Raw genomic sequence first — 12,949 nt, 5'->3', positions numbered from 1 at the left:
TTTCTAGGGAAGTAAAGCAAGAATATTCTTAATAATTGAACTGGAAAAAAGGTAATCAAAAGAAATTAGAGATGAACAAAAATTAGTGAGAAGTAACATCTTTTTGCAAATAACTATGAATTCCATTCCTTTATTTGACTTGGGAATAGTGCTTTGTGGAATAAAGAATGGTGACACTGTTAGTGTCCATATAGATCAGTGGTTCCCAAACCTTCTCAGTCCACCGTCCCCTTAGTGCTGATCCTCAGTGATCCTCAGTGCCCCCCACCCAGTGGTGGAATGCAAATTTTTTTTACTACTGGTTCTGTGGCCGTGGCTTGATGGGCGTGGCTGGGAGGTCATATGACTGGGCGGTTTGCATGACGGAAGGAAGATAGTAACAGTAAAATTCAAAACTGTAACAATTAATTGCACATTCAAAATCCAATTTAAAAACCTTTTTAGTTAATGTTAATTCAACAAAATTGTTGAACATGATCCAGTGATACCAGGTTTTCAAAGTCTGATAGTCATTTATCAAGAACCTTAGTAACTAGTAACTTAGTAAACTCAGTAAAATTTAGTAACTACTTCACTGTTCAGTAAATTCTTAATGTGATGGATGGGCTTGATGAAGTGATACCAGTTTCCCAATGTCTGGTTTTAAGTCATTTAGCAGGAGTCTTAAATCACCACGTTCAGTAATCTGAAGTTGATTTCCTTGCTTGGAGAGAAGCTGGATGACCACACTGAAGCCACATTCCACTAAATATGATGTTGGAAACGCAACAAGGAGCTTCTTATCCATAGTGCAGGATAGCACTATGGATAAGATAGCAATCAGAATTTTCTTTCTGTAACCAAAACTCTTGTTACGATTTCTTAAACTTCAGCTCAATGTCATTTTGCAGTTCTATGAGATGTTCCTCTACTACCCCATCTTCCTCAGTATCTGAAAATGGATTTATCACCCAATCTGGAATTTCCATCAAAAGAAGATCCTGATATCGCTCAGACATATCTTTATCCATTATGTCCAAATGGTCACAAAAAACTTGAAGATCATCATCTTGTATCCCACCTTTCTTTTCTAGCTCTGACAAGCTCAGAAATTAGTATAGCTTGCAACGGCCTATATTGCGCTTGAATAGAATTAACTTTTAAATAAACATAGAGGTGATAGATTTGGCCTTAATAAGATTGACCTCATTTCCTTGCAATTGCAAATTTACTTCATTGAACTTTGCAAATAGTTCTGATAAATAAGCAGTGTCATGCCTGATCTCTTTGAGTTCATCACTGAGCAAAGCATTCTTGTCTTAAAAAAACTCCATAACAGTGTCAAAAAGATTGTAAAAGCGTCTCACACAGTTGCCTTTTAATAGCCAACAAACTTCTGTATGAAGCAGCAAATGATCAAGATTCTAGGAAGGGAAGGAGCAGCATAGCAGCCACCAGAGACCTCAATTACTCAATCAGAATAGAGATGGAAGAGACCTTGGAGGTCTTCTAGTCCAACCCCTGCTCAACCAGGAACAATCTTATACAATTTCAGACTAGTGGCTGTCCGGTCTCTTCTTGAAAGCCTCCAGTGATGGAGCACTCACAATCTCTGGAAGCAACTTCTGTTCCACTATTAATTGTCCTCACTATTAGGAAGCTTTTCCTTAGTTCTAGGTTGCTTCTCTCCTTGATTAGTTTCCACCCATTGTTTTTATCCTGCTTTGGAGAACAGTTGACTCCCTCTTCTCTGGGGCAGCCCCTCAAATAATGGAAGACTGCTATCAGGTGTCCCCCTCAATCCTTTTCTCTAGACTGACCATTTCCAATTCTTGCAACTGTTTTTCCTATGTTTTAGTCTCCAGGCCTTTAAACATCTTAGTTGCTCTTCTTTGCACTTCTTCCAAAATCTTCCAAAGTGCATGGAACACTGTTACCTTCCCACCAAAGGTGGTCCCTATTTTCTATTTGAATTGTTTATGTGCTTTCGAGCTGCTAGGTTGGCAGAAGTTGGGACAAGTAACAGGAGCTCACTCCGTTACATGGCGCTAGGGATTCAAACCGCCGAACTGCTGACCTTTCGATCGACAAGCTCAGCATCTTGATTTATTAAATGTTCAAAATTACAACAGCACTGAAAAAAGTGACTTATGACTGTTTTTTACACTTAAAACCATTGCACCATCCCTGGGGTCACGTGATCAAAATTGGGATGCTTGTCAACTGGTTCATTTTACGAAGGTTTTGAGGGTCATGTGATCCCCTTTTGTGAGTTTTGACAAGTGAAGACAATGGGGAAGCCAGATTCGCTTAACAACCATGTGACTCACTTAACAACTGCAGAGATTCACTGTAACTGTGGCACAAAAGGTTGTAAAATTCACTAACAAATGTTTCACTCAACAACAACAAAAATTTGGTTGTGACGGTAAATGCTGGCTGCCTTCCAGTGAGCCTGGGGGAGAGGGGGGCATCAGATGGGTTTCATAAATACATCCCTAGTGTTTTTCTCCAGTCCCTGGGCAGTGTGTGTGTATGTGGGGGCACACCTGGCATTCCTCCAGGTCCTCAGAACCAGCTTTTCCCTGTGGAATGCCAGGGAGACACAGGAGATTGCCGCCCCATCAGCAAGTCTCCCCTGGATGCTCGGAACTGTCACCCATCTAGGCTCCCATCGTCCTTGGGCTAAGTCCGAGCCTGCAGGAAGCAGCAGCATCCCCCTCATCTCCTGCGCGTCCTCACCTGAGTCCTCCCCCCTCTTAGATGGGGAAACTTCAGCAGGCGGGATTGGCAGGTGGCACGTCGCCTAGGAGATGGGAGGAGCAGGGGGGCTTTGTGACCCTCTGCATTGGCTGCTTGTTCCAACCGGGGTTTCCACAGGGTGCGGAGAATTTGGGGCCAAAAGATGAGTGTCCTAAGTCAGTCTTGGACCGCATCCCCCCCGCCCTCCTGGTCCCTGCGCCAAGACTAGTCCGGGTCGCCAAAGGGTGTCCAGTGCAGCTGCTGCCTCATCCACCACTGGCGAGGAGAGGCGGCGGGAAGAGATGGAGCCCAGGCTGCGCAATCCTCTGCTTGTTATGGAGTGAATGAAGAGAAAGACAAATTGGGCAAGGAAGCAGGACGGCCAACACGGGGCAGCATCTGCGGGACAGAACTGCGTGGGGAAAGGCTGCGGCTGGCTATCCAGCCCGGCACCTGCCGCTCCAGACGAGCTGTCGGGAAAGGGAGGGATGGGGCTTGGGGGGCATTGTCCACTTCTTGGAGATAAGAGCCTGGCCTCAGGCAGCTGCCCACCTCACATTCTACAACTCATGACAGACCTTATAGTTCATCTAGTGATCTAGTCCCTTGTCTCTTAGAGCCCCCCCCGCCATCCCCCTTGCCTCTTAGTGTTCCCCTAAGTCATCCCACTGCCCCCGGTGGGCGGTACCGCCCACTTTGGGAACCACTGATATAGATAATTAAATCTTGTATGAGGTGCCAAAAGTCATATGGATTTTTTGGCCCTCTTTCTGAATTAAGGGAAAATAAATTATTGAGTCCAAAGACTATGTTTTTACATTGAAAATCTTTCTCCAAATTTGGCATATCAATATCTTAAATCAGAGACAGAATGTGGTGCAAGAGAAACAAGACTTATTAGTAGGATCACATTCTGATCTCTTATTATTGAGAGAGACATCGGCAAAAAAACCTAGCATGCCTTAAAATCTGCTAGAGAACAATAAGACTTTTTTCCTCTTATAGAACAAAGCCCTAAATCTCCAGGAAAGTCTCTTTGTACCAGCAAATAAAATGAAGCTCAGAGATAATAGGTCCAATGTAAAACTGTGAAAATATTTAGATAAATGAATGGGAGCTGAGAGAAAGCACAATGCAATGCTGTCTCTTGCTGGAAGCACGGTGTTCTTAAGAATGCAACAAAAGCTATTGTACTATAATAGAAGTAATATTTTTCTAATAGAGACTTAAAACAACATAAAGAAAAATCCATGAGGTTTCTTTTTTTTAAAAGGCCAGTGATAATCTTATCTTTCCAATACACCTATCTTTCATCATCAGGACTTCTAAATTGTATATATATTCTGTTCTTGAGATATACCATACTTTAAAAGTAAATATTTCTTCATGGAACAAGGAAAACATATTTACTAAAATTTTGGAAATACTTATATGAATAAAATTGATCAGAATTAAATGAATATAAAAATTAGCAATAATATCACAAATAAACATCTGGATATTCTTTATGTGTAATGATCAAAGAGACTTGAGTGCCTATAAAGGGTATTTACATTTGAAGTTAACTTTGCTAAAATGATGACAAAGTATATACTTGGTAGCCTCATTTTTTCTAGTACAAAGTAAAGTTGGAATCTGCAAGAAATTTCCCTTTTCAGTTTTTCTTCTATAAATCCCTCATCAACCATTTTGCAGATGAAAACAATGTCTTCTTCTGCTATTTAATTTACTACATCAATTTCAAGCAAAAGTAACAAAGAAGACAAGCACTTTGAATATTTTATAGGAAGTAAATTGAAATTTGTGTGAGCTCCAAAGAAGGTTTGTGCTTTATAGTAATTCCTGTTTATAAACAGAACTTGTAATGGAGACCTTTCTTGGAAGCTGTCCTCAAGGCATTGAAATAGAATTCAAAAGCCAGGAAATGGAAGAAAATCTTCTTATACAACATTTTTTTGGCTGCCTGACATTTCCAAAACTGTTATAATGTTAGTATTAAAGGTATTTTCATTTGAAATGCTAAAACCATCACTATGTAAATACATTAATTGATTCTATCAAAATAAGAAGTTTAAACTTTGTATTTAAAAAGTCAACACATATTTCATTAAGAGAATCTTCATATGAAAGGGACAAGAACAAACCTAAAACAGAAGTCATCTGTAAAGGATTTGCATCAAATAATATGGATCTGAAATGTTCATAAATCTATGAACTTTTCAGGGAACAGAACTATATATCTGTCTAGTAACAAAATGTACTATAATTTAATAGCTTTTAATAAATATCTTAAATTAGCCATTTGGCCAACTGAAAAGGCATAATTTTCTACAGCTTAATATTCTTTTGGCATGCATATAGCTGCCACTTTAGTAGCACTCTGTCCTGGAATAGTTAACCAAGTTCTATTCCTCTCTACTATCTTCTCCAATATGTGAGCTGCTGTTTCTAGGTGACTGTGTAACAATATGAGATAAATTGTGCTGCATCCAAATGTTTGTGTGAATAGGAAATCATTCGTAATTGTCATAAATTCAATGAGAACCCAATATCTCCAATAAATCTACTTATAGCCTGATCTCTGATTCATCACTACACAGTTAAGAAACACTCAAAAATACAAAACATAGTGAAATTTAAAAGCTGCATTTGTTTTCGTTAAGAGTTACTACTTTCAACATTACAGCAAGTGCTGAAATTTCTTTAGTTTTCCTATAAATTCTATGTTAAAATATTCCACAGTGCTTTCTTACATCTTCATATAAATCAAATTTATCATCATCCTTTGCTTAAACAGAAGCTATAAATGATAGATCAAGCACCCTGGATATAATCATATAAATGTTCTCTCTGCTATATGATATTGCAAACATTTCTGTGTGACAGCTTACAGGAGGAAAATCAGTAGGGAATGGAACAATCCCAATCTCTCTCACACAAATTCATATGTGTTATGTTGTTTATGCAAATATCCAGTCTTATTGGTGTGTCTTCTCTGTTATCTTATTTATCTATTAAAATTACTGATAAAATATTCCATAGTTTCAGAGAATTAACATTAGACTTCTCAAACAGAATTGCTAGCCCTTATTTGATCCTTCCCATAAGTTCTTATTAGTGGTTCCCAAGTTCTCTTTGGTTGGGTTGTTAGACTTCTTGGTTACTATCAAATTTTGCAGCCTTAACCTTCCTGATGACCTCTGCTGTACATGTTCATCTCAAATAACAGGACAAAGATTTTCACTGCTTTCATGCCTCTTTTATAGCTGGCACGGAAGGAAGATAATGGAGTGTCTGATTAGTATGTGCTATTGGTGGTTGAAGTGTTGCAGACCCAGTGTTTGTTGAAAGGCTGGGGGATAAGCACATAGATGGACAACTTGTGCCCAATTTGGTCTGAATGTTTGCTCTCCCATAGGAATAAATTTTCCTTTCTAAGTTTAAAGATCGTATTTGTGAATTATTTCCATCGGTCTTTCCTTCTAGAAAATAAGTCAGCATTTCACCTTTGCCTTTCACACTGACTTTTCCCCGACAAACACACTCATAATTGCACCTCTTCAATATACGTTGTACTTCTTCCGTAACCTGTAAATTAAACAAACCTCAGTCACTAGTGATTACTAGATAACAGATCTTTCTTCAATAGCCAGTTCCCTAAACTTCATTTTTTATTTTTTAAGAGAAAAGAGCATTTGTTATGGCTGTTTCAAACTCCATTCTAAGGGAAATCTCATTCTGTTTCCATAGTTATCTTTTAAACACCAAACAGAATTTGTCTCAATCCATTATCATCGTAGGGCTTTGGATTTTTTTTCATCTTTTTTTCTTGCAGATTTTAATATCACAGGGGAATTGTTCGACGTTCTTGTTGAATAAGAACTAGAGCTACTCCCCACTCTCTCACCTTTTTTTTAACTAATCATATTTATGTATTTTGTTTTCTTTGTCTTTATTTTAATTGTTCTACGATTTTACTTTCACTTTGTTTAAACCTCCTTTTTTAATTGCTTTGTTTTTTTTATTGTTGTAAGCCTCCTAGGATAACTCCATGAAAAGTTAATGGCAAATAAATTTAATAATAATAATCTCAAGAGGTAAGAGCAGCAAAACAATCTCTCTCTCCTGTTACTGCATCTGCAGAGTGCCACTTCTCTATTACCTGGTTATCTGGTCCTCTTGGGTAACGGGATGCCAGAGATTTACCTTCAGGGTTGCACAGAGGAATTTGCTATGGTTGGTGGCTTGAGGATGTTCTCCCCATCTTTTTAACTTTGTTACTTTTTTAGGGATGTTATGGGTTTTTTTATTTGTAAACCATTCAAAGTCACTCAGACAATGAGATGGGTGATGTATAAGTTTGATTAATAAATAAAATAAATATTTTTCCCCATAGGTGAAGCTTCACTATATTTTGAGAAGTAGCCCATTGCTTTGGTTTTTTTAATTAAGATTGATGTAATTTATAAGAGGACTCTGAAAATACTCACTTGAATTTTACCTTGCACTCCAGTACTATCCATCCTGCTAGCAACATTTACAGTATTACCCCAGATATCATATTGAGGTCTTCTGGCACCAATAACACCTGCCACTACAGGGCCTACATTAATACCTGAAAAAGAAGCCAAATACTTAAAAAAAAGAAATCTAGTGGTCATCGGGCTTGGCAAGGAAGTATCTGTGTCCCCTACCCATCCCTTTTTAAGGACATATTTCCATTCTACTAAAATTGCTTTTTGATACTAAGAAGCTGAAATGGAGAAATAATATTCACTCTATAGGACATTCCCAAGTTACACTCAGTTGTAAACAGAAATGGAGAAGAATGCTGACTTTCTTCTCCTACAGGCTTCCAGGTGACAAAACAGAAACAGTTAACAGATAACTTCCCCAAATTCTGCTAATAAACAATTAATAAAAACTCACTGGTGTGTGAAAGAAAGGCCTATAGCAGTTCTTCAATTAACACTGAATAGCTAGAAAATTATAGCTACCAACATATTTGATAAGCTCATGCTTTTCTTCGGGAGGAGTTCCGTTTTGGACAATCTCTGGGGAGATGGTGATTGGAAATGAATGTTTAATACCTCGACATTTCCAATACTTAATTGTTTGGAGTGGTACAAGCTGATTTTTCTGCTCTTCTTGCAAACAGTTTGAAAATGATTAGGAAGAGGGAATGTTGGCATAAACTAATGTAGAGCAATGACATAATATTTGGCTTTCCCAGTGCAGACATATTGTATCTGGAAATGCCTTTTTGCTGCTTATGATTTTTTTAAAATCTCTATGAAGATTACAATATAGTTTCTTTTTGTAATCTTTTTGTAATCTCTCTGGAAACTTTTCCCTATGGAGGAATGAGGAATGAGGAATGAAGGAAATCCAATTTCTACAAGATTGTCAAGTTAGATAGAAAAACATTATTTATGCAGCTATTAGATATAATATTAACTGCTATATACTGTCACAACGTTGTATTTATTTTGTTTGTAAAATCGTTGCTATGAATGCTGGCAGAAACAGTAACAGTATAGAATTCATTCTTGAAAATGTAACTCACCAACCCGAAGAACAAAATCATTGTAGGACTGATAGTTGATTTCATCAAGTACATCAAACATTTCTATTGCAAAGTCAGCCAGTGTACTCAGATGGAAATAAATTGATTTCTTTTCCTATATTTTAAAAAAGAATTTTTTATGTCATTCATAATGTTGTATTGATTAATTTAACACAGCTTCAACAAGTTTTTTAAAACAGATGAAGAATCTCTTTTAATATAAATGAATATAAAGGTGACATATATTTAACAGGTTAGAAGTGTTAAATACTCATTTTGGGGAGGAATTAATTTCACAAGATTAGAGCTGTTGTAGAGAAGAGTGAGGACCCTAGGATTACAAAATTCAGATGATTATAAAAATTTACAGTTATTGTATCAAAAGCAGTTAATTTTTAGTTATGTTTAGTGAGATTAAATTATTCATGAGGGGGTTCAATACTTGATAATTATTGATTTCATGTCCTGTACCTGGTTTCTTATAGGTATCTGTTTAGCCACTGCAGAAAACAGACAGAAAACAGATTACTGGTTTAGATGACTTTAGGTTTAGTGCTGCTTTATCATCTCTGACCTGATTAATGCGTGTTGAAAAGTTAGTGTGTGTGTGTGTGTGTGTGCTTATTATATTTATTATTTATTTATATTTGTTATACCTTTATGTGTTTATGTATGTATGTGTGTATGTGAGTACATGCGTATTATATTTATTATATATTTATATTTGTTAAACCTTTTATGTGTTTATGCATGCGTGCGTGCACGTGAATGTATCTGGGGGGTTCAGATTAGCACCCTATTTTACATTTAGGAAACACAAGTAGTCCTCTCTCTACTATTGCTGCACAATTTATCTTTGGAAACATAGATATGCTCATAGATTTTACAAATTTCCAGTTTTGTTTTTTTTGAAGAAACTTAGTTATTCAGCTGGAAGGGACCAATGAGGTTTTCTAGTCCAACACCCTGCTCAAAACATGAGACTTATAGCTCCCCATCAAATGGTTGTACAGTCTATTTTTGAAAATCTCCAGTGATGGAACACCCCAAGGAGACAAGCTGTTCTATTGATAAATTGCTCTTACTATCAGAAAATTTCTTGTTATTTTTACGTTGTATCTGACAAGCTTTCACACACTATTTCTTCTTTTGGCTCTAGAGAATAAGTTAATTCCTCTTCTTTATGAGAACCATTCAAAATATTGGAAGACAATGATCATATCCCCATCTCTGGATCATTCCGTTCAATAGACTAGAAATATCAAGGTCCCACAACAATTTGACGTACAATTTAGCCTCCAGACCCTCCATCAACTTTGCTGCTCTTCTCTGCACACTTTCTAGGGTCTCAATACCATTTTTGTGTCATGGTGATCAGAATTGTATGCAGTTCACTAGCATGATATCAATTGGTACCATCACTTCTTGTTGCCTTGATGCTATTCCCTCGTTGATGCATTAGCTTTTTAGCAGCAGCAGCAAACTCCTGGCTCATACTTAAGTTATGGTCACTCTCAGTCACTATTGTTGAGCCAGATATCACTTATTCTATACTTATGCATTTTATTTTTCCTACCTAAGTGTAGGATCTTACTTTTCCTGCCACTAAACTGCAGCTTGTTGGAAAAGGCCTAATGCTCAAATCCATCAAGATCCTTCTGGATCTTGAGCCTATCCTCTAAAGTATTTTTTCTTCCCTGCAAATTTGATGAGTTCCCCTTTTATCTTTTTATCTAGCTTATGTATGAAGATGTTGAAGAGTATTAGACATAAGACAATACCTTGGGGTACCCCACTGCATGCTTCCTTCCATATAGATGTAGTTTCTTTGAGGACTACGCGTTGAGTGTGGTTGGTCAGTCAATTACAAATTGTTCTATCTTAGCCAAGAGGTAGGTTGTGGTCTACTTTGTCAAATGCCATGCTGGTCTAAGTATATTATGTCCAAAACATTTCTCTGGTATACTAATTTAGTTAGGTTATCAAAAAAGGCAATTCATGTGTGGCATGATTTGTTTTTAACAAATCCATGCAGACTACTAGTTTGTTTCCAGGTTCTCACAAATCTTTTGCTTTGGATATTGCCATGTCTGAGTTGTAAATTTCATGAGTTAAACATGTATAGTTTTATTCAGTTCACTCACATATTCAGAGCAAACTCTTAACTTCAGATGTGATATTTCTTAAATAAAACATCCCACAGAAAGATAATTTACCTTGCTATCTGTAGTTGGAACAAGACCCACCGCTGCCATATATGTGCTTCCAATTGTCTTGATTTTTTCAATATCTTTGTAATATTCTTTGTCCAAAAGCTTTGTTGAAAACACAAAAGTATTAAATATTGCATAATATTTCAGATAACAAAGAACAATGTGTGTATCCTTTGTTTTAGCATTTATCCCTTTTACTGCCTCATACCTATAGCAAATGTCATCTAAAGACTTCAGTGGCCATGAAAAAGGATTATAGATCACTGTGTTATAATTTCAGCAGCATATTAATTATTCAGCATATTAAGCAAAACCTATTTATCTTTGCTTATTTTGTTTAATTCAATAAGAATGAGAGAGTATACAGAGTTTTTGAATTTTTTTCCCAACCTCTTAATAATAATTTCATTCTGAGATATACAGCTCCATTGGAGAAGAGCTTACAATGTTGGGAACAATTCAAGTCATTGTCAAATGTCTTCTGTTGTGGAGATGTCGTGGTGCGTTATACTAGAAATTAGGGAGTGGGGTGGGGTGTTGGAGTGGGCAGAATGACTCCTATTTCATCTAGATAATTTTTAACTTTGATCTAGTTTGTAGTTGATCTACTTTTGCTAGTCCCCCCCCTCCCAAATTGGTCTAATTTTGTTCAGTTTTCAAAAGGATTACAGGCAGACAGAAAGAATCCCAAAGCTCTTTACACAATTTCTTTCAAACATTGCACTTGGTTTGAAAAAAATCAAAAGGTTGGAATTGAAGATTTTAGAGGTGGCCATGAAGAAAATATATAGCAACCATTGGTGAAATATGAATTTAGCAAGGAAAACAGAAAAATGTGAGGCAGAAACTAAAAAATGTTTTACTTTGATCTTTCTTGGTATAAGAGGGAGGAAAAGAGAAATTATGTAAGGATTTCAGGTTTTGGTTACTATTGTCTTTATCAATATATTCCTAATAATTTTTGTGTTGTTTGTTTCACCGTAGTGGGGTGGCATACAGTATATATGGAAAGAGCACAGCAGTTGCAATGACGCATAGCTGGTTCTGTATGTTCTAAAACTACTAATTAATTATTATCACAAATGGCACAGAACCTTTAAGTTTTATTATTCCATGAATCAATTCTACACATGGGAAGATATTAGTTGAGAGAGAAAGGAAAATCTAGTGTAACAGCAAGTAAATGAAAAAAACTTCAAGCTAGACTTCAGTTTAAATGGTGGGGCACTGTACCATTGTATAACATAATTCCTTTCAATTTTTAGAGATATTTTTGGCACATGGCCAGGCTATCTATAGGACCTCCTTTCCCTTAAGGACATCTACTTGTCCTACCAGGTGACAATGGATGTATATACTCCTGTTCCTCTAATGGGAGCTAGGAAGCATGCCTTTTGCATAGCAATCCCCGTCTTATGGAACAACATGAAGAATGTTCTCCTGTTAAGGAGCCATATGTTCCTTTTATCAGAAATTAATATTAACATCAATTCTGCTTTAAAAATTATTATAATATTATAATGTCACTTTCCAAATTTATTCAGTAGCTCTATTTCTCCACAACTTCCCTGTGAGGGAGATTTGGCCAAAAAGAGAGAAAGACACATAGTCCCAATGGCAATAGAAAAGACAGATTAGCTCTTACCTCATCAAAATCAGCTATAATTTCATTTAACAGGCGTAAACATTCTACTCCCATATTATTACCATCCAGTTCAATGTAAAAATCATTGAAATTTGGTATGGATGCAAACATCACTCCTACTTGCGAATATGACTGGTAATATAAGTCCTATAATAAATGATTACATTCTTATTAGATAAAGAATATTCAAGGAATATTATATCTGTGTAATAATTGCAATATTAAATTATTATAATTATCTCTGCTAGAAAAAATGCTAATAAAAGAAAGAAGACTAACTTGAATGTAGGTTGGACTAATTATAAGAAGGCATATTCCTTCTAACATTGTCAGTGTCTTCATTTTAATGAAAGGTTTCTTCTATTTTAGAAGCCTTACCTTTTATCTATTTCATACTGTTACCCAGAATGGTGGAGAGAATTAATACTTCTAAATATTTTCAAATGCTTGGAATTCTTGCTTGATCTTTTCAGTCATGCAAATAACAGGACATTAATTTCTTGAGAAAAGCACAGTATAGTAAGGTGACCAGACGTCCCGCTTTTGGCGGGACACCCCCGCTTTTCAATGCATTTTCCCGCGTCCCGCCCGCCTTTTTAAAAGGCACGCTTTTTTGGCGCTCGCAGCTCCCGCCCATCAGCTGCTAGCTTGCTGGGCTGGCTCATCGTTTTGTTCTCTATCCTACCGATGAGCCAGCCCAGCAAGCTAGCAGCTGATGGGCGGGAGCTGCGAGCGCCAAAAAAAGTGTGCTTTTACCTACCTACAAATTTAAGCCAGCCCAGCCTGCCGCTCACTGATTGGATT

The 12,949-nt window shown here is 36.8% G+C and overlaps 1 protein-coding gene across 1 annotated transcript in view; it reads right to left on the bottom strand.

The window, feature by feature from the left end:
• Positions 1 to 5,843: 5,843 nt before the first annotated feature.
• The window catches only part of ADCY1 (adenylate cyclase 1), a 287,098-nt gene continuing 279,992 nt past the window's right edge, over positions 5,844 to 12,949 (bottom strand). The window contains exons 16-20 of the mRNA XM_032234747.1: positions 12,146 to 12,292; positions 10,504 to 10,602; positions 8,288 to 8,402; positions 7,212 to 7,336; positions 5,844 to 6,309 (exon numbers count right to left, since the gene is read on the bottom strand). Coding sequence (XP_032090638.1) covers positions 5,971 to 6,309; positions 7,212 to 7,336; positions 8,288 to 8,402; positions 10,504 to 10,602; positions 12,146 to 12,292 — 825 coding nt within the window. The 3' untranslated portion in view covers positions 5,844 to 5,970. The remainder of the gene's footprint in view (positions 6,310 to 7,211; positions 7,337 to 8,287; positions 8,403 to 10,503; positions 10,603 to 12,145; positions 12,293 to 12,949) is intronic.

The sequence above is a fragment of the Thamnophis elegans genome, chromosome Z, assembly GCF_009769535.1.
Source record: "Thamnophis elegans isolate rThaEle1 chromosome Z, rThaEle1.pri, whole genome shotgun sequence".
Classification (NCBI taxonomy): domain Eukaryota; kingdom Metazoa; phylum Chordata; class Lepidosauria; order Squamata; family Colubridae; genus Thamnophis; species Thamnophis elegans.
This window is presented reverse-complemented; position numbering and strand designations above follow the sequence as displayed.